The 8,842-nt window shown below is 41.6% G+C and overlaps 1 protein-coding gene across 1 annotated transcript; it reads right to left on the bottom strand.

Annotated features, from left to right (window-relative positions):
• Positions 1–3,438: 3,438 nt before the first annotated feature.
• Positions 3,439–4,554, bottom strand: LOC138371308 (uncharacterized). The gene has a single exon (XM_069336092.1). It carries the CDS (start codon positions 4,552–4,554, stop codon positions 3,439–3,441), a length of 1,116 nt encoding a protein of 371 aa, XP_069192193.1.
• Positions 4,555–8,842: the final 4,288 nt, after the last annotated feature.

The following is an 8,842-nucleotide window of genomic DNA, read 5'->3' on the forward strand; positions in this document are numbered from 1 at the left end:
TGCGCAGTTGTGTGGAAAAGCGCAAGCAATAATAAATAAAGTAGTGCTATTCAGAGTTATAAATACACTCGTGAGCTGACAATTCTCAAAATATAATGGGTTCTGGGCATAGCCTCCTGACATTGCCTCCATATCTACGATAATCATGTATAAACGCTCGGGAACTACAGTTCCCCAGGGCTGATCCATTGTAATTGTCCGCTGTCCTGTGCCCAGTATATAAGTCTTTAATAGGGTTTTGTTAAACGTATATGTTATCGGGGTGTTATTTTGTATCAATGCCTTATTAATGGCCGTTAAGCCGGCCGGGTATGGCATTATGCGATCTATCCACAACCTCGCCATCTTAATATGGTATTTAAAGTTTGCATTATCCCTTTCGCTATGAATAATAAATTTATCCGGGTTCAGTTCTAGGCGAATGCGCACATCCACATTATCCAGAACGTATTCGCTAATTGTAGTAACATCCGCCAATAATTTAAAGCATGTGTGCACACCCATAGTTTTCATCTCAGTCATTTGCTGCTCCCTTTCCTCAGTCATTGCAGCAAAATAGTTGTTGGAAAATCTGCTGGGGTCATTACCTTTAAAGAAATGCGCTAGTTTCCGATATCTCTCAGCTTCGCACCCCGAAATAGTAGTCAGCAGCTTTATATAACTCCAGTATGAGAATAGAGAGTTAGTTTCGACCACAGTCTCATTGAAATACACTACTATAGATTTGAATAAAGTCTGTGATAGACCATTACTAATTGTTACATTTTCTGTATCCCCTATCGCACTAGCTCCATCTTCGCCCGTTACTGCTAGCGATAGTTCCAAAGCCAATGACGACATATCTAGAAAGTGGCCATTCACGCCTTTAATGTTAAATTCAAGATACGCATCTCTAAATTTATTGCCCCCAGTATTTACTGGCAAAACATCAATAGTTTGACGCGAGGCTATAGTGGCCTCTACCATCCTAGCGGAGAACGGCTTGGGAAAGGCGTCAGTTATCGCAGCGGCATAATTCCCCAGTGGTACTTGCAGCCCCGCCATGCTATCTTGTCAATAGTTGTTTCGAGAGTGATTCAATTTTTAAGCAAACACGTCATTATATTTCCCTCCGTCGATTTTCCTGAACAAATTTCTTGTTTTGCTTTGTTTTTGTTTTTTGTTTTTTGTCTTAATCCTTCTGTTCCTTTTTTTTTTTCTTAACGACCCGCCCACCAGCAATTTGCTTCCCAACATGTTTTAATGTTTCTAGGCCTCTATGTTTGAGCGACTGTTTCAATGTGCGTTCGCCACTGTTTATGTCTTGCACGACATCCTGGCCCATACTCAATGCAGCAGGGGCCAAGGTTCTCATCAAGAATGGTGCCGCTCGCTTCGCCAGTCCAGTTATGAAACTAAAAATCCCACCCCCTCGCACATGACGCCTAGTACTGTTAAAAATGCGGACGTCCCCTAAACCGCCCCCTCTCCCGGAAACGGAGGGCGTTAGGAGTATTAATAACTCCTCCACCGACGGCGGGGTAAAATCGACGCGCATTTTGCAACTAGATGCAAGGTAATGAAGATTATAGGCTTCAACGCTCAATTGTATAACCCCCAAAGTCGGCTTTATATGCAAAACTGCAATCGTGCAGCCTCGCGCATCGAAATAAACAGGATTGCCTTCTTGATCGGTCATTGTAATGCTCACACTGTCGACAATTGAAGTGTTCAGAGGTTTATATAACTTCTTATTGCCACCGTCACTCCCATTTAAAGAGACAACGTCCAGTATATTGACTAACTGATCACCATAACTCGTAGGCATAATTTTGTCGCAATAAATACACAAATTATCCATCATTCCTCTCGGCTGTGGTGGGTAGACACATAAATCAGTTTCCTTGCCTGTCTCATATTTTATACCCCTGATTAAATATATGACATAATCCTCACCTGTCTCGGTGCCTATTACCTTCCCGATCGCACGCCCGAACGATAGCGAAATTCGGCAAACCATATTATATACCTCTTCACCTGGTCTTTGGAATTGCGACATTATGGCGTCGCTGTATACGGCACTAAATTTATTGCGATTATAGCTTGAATCGTATTTTATATACGTTGTTCCATATTTTGGATACAGCTTTTTATAAGCTTTATCTATAAAACTCAATTCCTTGCTTGACAATATATTGGCTATTTCATTGTTAATTGCATTATTAATTTCCTTTATGCTTCCTGCCAAAATGTTGTTTTTCAGTAAAAACTTCGAATAGGTGTGTTTAAAGCCCGTCATTTGTACATTGGTGCATATTAAACCAACCCTCACATAACTCTCTAGATCGTCTTTCATAATCACGTAATGAGATGTGGGGAGCAATAATTTCTGTAAACACATTTCATAGGCGCGCTTGGGATTCAAATTTAATTCCTTATACAAGCGATTTGAAAAAGAGCTGGGAATGTTATCAGGATACAGATCTGCATTGGCAACGTTGGTCGCGTATATAATGTGAGTGTCCATTCTGGCGACAGTACCGGGTCACAGGTGGGCAATGAATAAATGCTCAAATCGCCGTAATATGTTTTTAATAAGCCAACCACGAGGGGGCGACCCAATCCCCGCGACCACCGACCTTGATCCGCTTAGGAGGGAGGTCAGAGGTCGAAACAGCCATGCCCCGTCTCCTGTTAATTCCCTCATCGTTAACCTGTCTGCGAGCCGCAGTGTTTCTAAATAGATCCATAGGAATTGAAGCCACATTAAAAAATAATTTTGCTAGAGGTAGTTTAGTAGGGGCAAATAAAGCATTGTGGACCGTCATCCCATATATAATATCATTAATTATATGCAAACCAGTCACAGGACTCATTATATTGCCATTAACGTTCTATTTAACAAGCCCACTCTCGTCGAAATATTTTAAAAGTGCCCTTGCATATTCGTGATGTATCGCTTTTAATCTCAGATTTATCAGATGTGCTACAGTAGGATTAGATCTTTCGGGCTGGGCGTTCTCAGTTGTCTGTTGCGGGGGCGTTGGCATCGATATCTCTGGCACTGTCGGCAAAGTGGCCGGCACTCGCTCGTCCATTATTTTCCGCGGGACTAAATAATACTCTCTCATTTGGTAAATAAACGCGACAACAGATTAACGGCAATGGGAAGGAGAATAGATAGGATATTACCACCCCGTTTGCTAGTTAATATTTTTTTTTTAATTGCCGTGGAAGGTTTTTTGCAAGCTACAACACGAATTAATGAACTATATTTTTTCAGTTTTTTTAAAACCTTGCTAGGCACGGGCAATTTATTTCTTAAAAGATTTTTAAATATTTCCGATAGGCAATTTATGTGTGGCTTTTTGAATTTTTCAATTAATTTCTTTCTGCTGGAGTACTTAAGACCGGCTAATAGTCTTATCAGATCCCAGTATTTCTGAACTAAAGGCTCCTTCATAGTTTCAGTACGTCATCTGCGTCGACCCATTGGTCGAATGATTGATCATAACCCTCGTATCTGACTTTATATTGCAACTGACCGTCGACTTCTCTCTTGCTCAAAACCTTTTCAATATTGAAGGCGGCGGGCAAATGGGTGAGGGTTAGTTCCTGTCTATAAAACCCTCCGTCAATATTGTCACCGTTCAAATCTTTCAAATAGTATAAAGGGACCCTCTGGCTATTGTCCACTCGCGCGATTGTGAAGATTTCTCGCGTATTCTGCTGTTTGAAACCTTTTTTAAATTTCGAAACGCAATCAGATAAAGTAATGCGTACTGTTTCGCCAACCTTCAGCTGTGGAATGATGCCCCGCGATGTTTTGCCCGGGTTTTTATACATTAAGTTAAATAGATTGACAATCTCTCTTGGTTTTGTTAAAGCATGCGCCTCTCTGGGGGTTCTGCCCCCCAACCCTCGGTGTGGCGAGACATTATATGTTTTTACAACGTCAGGCAGCACCCCTATATATTTCAATGTGTTGTGCGAAGTCATATACTTGTAAAGCTTAGTTTTCAAAGTGCGTATGAATCTTTCGGCTATGGATGCTTTTGTTTCCTGAGAAAATACACTATACAGCACAATTTTCTTAGAGGCCAACATCTTTTTCACACGCGCGTTGTAAAATTCGCCCCCGCGATCTGAATTAATTTTCCGCACCCCGCGCGAGTGAGGTGTCTCTAGTACAGATTTTAGTGCCCTACACACAATGTTCGCGTCTTTACTAGTTAGCGGCACTACTTGAGCAAACCTGGAGTATATGTCCACACAAACGAGCAGATATTTGATGCCATTATTCATCCCTGCCAACTTCCCCATTTCTGCTAGATCAACAGACACATAAACCCGTGGTTTAGGACTCAAAACTCGTCGACGCGCGAATTTTTTAGGTTGTAAATAATGCAGCGTATATGCGTCTGAGGATTTTAAGTAATCTTTCACATCGGCCAGTGTTATGTCAGAATTAAGTAATTTAGCTGCTTTATATAATCTCTGCACGCCTCCAAATCCCCCAGTGGAAGTAGGATCATTATAAACTCGATCGAGTATTTGCTGTTTCTTGCTCACCATTGATAAACTATTTCAAATGGTTTCTCTTCGACAATATTCCCGCGCAAAGTTATGCTGGCGGGTGTGCTTGACCCCAGATCTACAAATAAATAACCATAGGGTTTGGCTATGACCTTTTTATATATTTCTAGAAATTTCTTTGAATCCTGTTTCCCAAATATTTGACGTCCCAAAGTCTCAATTTGAGAAAGATCTCTTGATTTGACTAATAAGAAATGCGAGGCGTTTAGGCTTATGTTCCTAGAATATTTTCCAGGGAAAAATATATTTTGTGTGATCAATATGGCAGAGATGTTATGATGACGCCCTCTGGTGAAAATATCAGAAACAATTTTTGAATTTGCGCTTTCAGTAAAGAGATCGTCGATTATTATCAGCATTGGGGAATTATCCATTTGCTCATCCAAAGGATCAATAATGCTCGAATGAGCAACAATTTTTCTATTAATTCGTGGATTGTTCATCAACTCGGGATATCCCCCACCACATATAATTATTCGAGCGAATGTTTCATGGTACTTGTGCACGAGTTTATTGCATAAAAATGATTTCCCTGCATTTGAATAACCCGCTATTATCATCCGACATGGTTCCCTGAAGATGTTAAGATGGGCTTGAGATATTATCTCATCAGGTCTTTCCATGTTGGGGGCTGAGTCTCTACTGTTTAATATGCACACTGTGGAATGTTATATATATATATATATATATATATATATATGGGGGATATAAAATAAAAACATGTATTTCTTTCTTTTATAGAAACATAAACATAATATATATATATATATAATATATATATATTTATATATATATATATATATATATATATATATATATATATATATATATATATATATATATATATATATATATATATATATATATATATATAGATAGATAGATAGATAGATAGATATACAAGCTTAGGGCGTGACAAAGAAAACATTAAAAATACGTACTTTTTTTTGTTTATTGAAACAAAACATAATATATACATATTTACAAGCTTAAATCTATAGGCATAATAATAATAATATTAATATTAATAATAATAATAACATCCCTTATAACATTATAAAATAATAACAACAATAAAAACAATAACACGCACTAATGTGAGAATGCAAACAGTTTTTTTTTTTTTTTTAAATGCAGAGGAGCGAGCATATTTCACAGCAAGTTTGGGAATAGGTTTTGGGCCAATGAATCTCTCTTGGCCCACATATTGAAAATTGGGTAATGACGCCATCCTGCAGGGCGTATATTTTGTTCCACATTTTCCTGCGCGTCCACATCCATCTCTAAGTCATTAATGACTGCCTCCTCATCCTCTGGATCGTGTGGAATATCGGGGTGACCATAAGCGAGTGAAACGGTGGGGCTTATTTCGTATCGCTTATCATCAAACGCGGATAAGCCTCTCTTGACAGTAACGCATGTGCACATTTGCCCGCCAACATTTCTAATAGTCCTAGTCACAAACCTCCGACTTGTGTTTGTTTCAAGGGCGTCTATGAAAGATGAGTGTTCTAGCCCAGCTTGCTGACGTCGTGTGATCCCCTTGCGTCTGCAAATGTGCTGTTTATCCAGCGTCACTAGCGAGTACATTTTGGGCTTAAGGGCAACGAGCTGGGTTATAATTTTAGACCCTATTCCAGACTTTAAAAGACCCAGTTTGCCTTTTCGCGCGATTGAATATAGAGAATGATCTTCGGGGAAATTGCTAAAATCAATGTGGCGTATGAGCGGGGCCTTATTAAGCTCTTCAAAAGCATCTCTGCAAGTAAGCTGAATAATGTACGAGTCAGTGTCGGTGTAGAGCAGTTTTGCCTTGTCACCATATTTTGCTTTGACCGTGTCGTACCAAAAGGAATATAGCCGCCTTTTAGCTATTTGAAGAATTTGAAAGCCTAGATATGTGGGCGTATCAATAGTGAGCGAATCTTTGCGGGTCGTGCAAAGGACACGGTCCTCACTCAGCAAAGTCGCTCGTTTGAAAAACGGGCTGCGAGCGTGTTTGAGGAACTGTTTGCGAGTTGTGGTTAAATAGTATTTATTGGCATAACGCTCCAAATTCGTTAAAGATTTGCCATATATAGCGTTATTTACAAGTTTAAATGCCTTAGACTTAATTGCACAGGTCGAGTTTGTGCGCTCGCGAATATTACTATCTACGAAGGACTTGAGGTGTGCCCTCTGCTCAAATTCAAAGATAGTGTGCACGCGCGAAACTTCCACCCCTAGTCGCATTAAAAGCTGAAGGAAATCTAGACTAATTAAATAGTCGCGTTGTGCTTCGTGGGTGGCAATGAGTTTTCGATTATTGCGCGGCAGCTTGCGATTTTCTGCAACTTGGATTGACTTGCTGTATTCTGACAGTTGTCCCGTCACGATGTCGGCGTGTGCTAAAATTAATGGCAGGTCGTCAGTGTATCTAGCTACGTCGGGGGAAACTTGTTTAGTGTCGCACAAAATCCAATAACTGCGCTCTTGATTGCAGTCAATATTTCTCAAACCCTGCAATAGCATTTCATCGCGTTCGGCGTCAGTTAGGCAACGGAAACCGCCAGTGGGGAGCTTTTCACTCATGCACGTAGCATAGAGTGAATTAAAGTCGAGATAGAGGATGTGGGTTCCATCCTCGCCAGACCCCGCCCCGGTGTAATGGTTCTCGGGGAGTTGCGTGTTGGACGCGGTCGTGTTTGGGTGTGTTTTGAGTGAGCTCCCGCGGAGGTGGCCGGTGTCATGGCGGTGGATGGAGGCGCACATGGCGTCTCTCGTACAACCATCGACGATACCTTAGAAGACGTTGGAAAACCACTACTGCATACCACAAAATTGAATCCTGAACGTCACCCGGTCATAGAAGAGGAGCCCGAAGGAGAATTCATAGACAGCAAACACCATAGTAAGGCAAACAGACTGGAGGCAAAGCGCCGCCATTTATCAGAGGTAAACAGAAATGAGGCCGACGCCACGCGGCCTCAATATCCACACCCACCGCTCAACCAAGGTAGGCCAAGATCTTCTGAGTTACAAACCTTTATCATTGCTTTTGAGGGCGAAAATGAGAATATTTTCCGAAATAGTAGGGCACAAAGCATCCTATATAATGCCATTCCCCACAAATTCGGAATCGACGTGCACGATATCAGACCAAACAAACTAAAGAACCTGATTGCAGTGGATCACAAACACAGCGCAGAACTGGAGATTTCAAACATTACTGACATCTGTGGTTACAAAGTTAGGTGCTATAAACCACTAGGAGACAGATTAGTGAAATATGTAATCCGGCATGTTGTAGACATCAGCGCAGAAAACATTAAGGCACAACTCGACACAAATGGCATCCCACTCTATGAAATAAAAAAATTTATGCGACGCACGAACGGAGAACTGAGTGATACAGGCACCGCCCTGCTTACTTTTCTGAACTACGTTCCCCCTGATAGGATTTGGTTAAACGGCTTCCTCCACAAACTAGAGGTGTATGTTCCGCGTCCCACCCAATGTTTTAAATGCAAGGGTTTTAACCATACCTCGAAGGGCTGCACTAAAGATATCAAATGTGGGAAATGCTCTGGTTCCCACTACACACAAACCTGTGCATCGGATACACTCACCTGCTCAAACTGTGGTGGCGAGCATGACATCACATTTAAACAATGTCCTTCTTACGTAGCAGCAGCAGCGAAAATGAAGGTTCCCCCTACCACCAACCTGCTATACAGCAGCGCATTAAAAAAACCTTCCTCAGCCCATCACCAACCTCTACCTCACACTCAACCACAACCTTCGCTTGTTTCGGATATCCCTGTCCCCGACAATCCCGCAACCCCAGGGTCCAACCATCTCTCACAAAACGCGCAACTGAATCCTGATTTAGTTGAAACTCTCGTCACTCGCCTCGAAAATGATCTTATTGAAACGATCGTCACTCGCATCGAAAATGTACTGGAAAAGACCCTGGACCGACTCCTAACAAAATTTTTTGCCCAAGTACCACAACCCACCCCTGAGGCTGACCCAACAGACCCCCCATCAACAGTTACGGACACTGACATCCGCCCAAATAAAGCTACCAATGCTGGACACACATTGTTTGATCAGATGATGGAAAAACTCCTAATTACCTCCTTAGCGCGCCTCACCAAAACCACTCCCCAGGCTGACGTGCCACAAACCCCAACCACCAGTACCAAGAGTAAGACACAGCCCCCATCCACATCTAGGTATCCAACTCGTACCACTATGAGCGCACCAAAGAAAACAGACACATCCA

The sequence above is a fragment of the Procambarus clarkii genome, chromosome 35, assembly GCF_040958095.1.
Source record: "Procambarus clarkii isolate CNS0578487 chromosome 35, FALCON_Pclarkii_2.0, whole genome shotgun sequence".
Taxonomy (NCBI): Eukaryota; Metazoa; Arthropoda; class Malacostraca; order Decapoda; family Cambaridae; genus Procambarus; species Procambarus clarkii.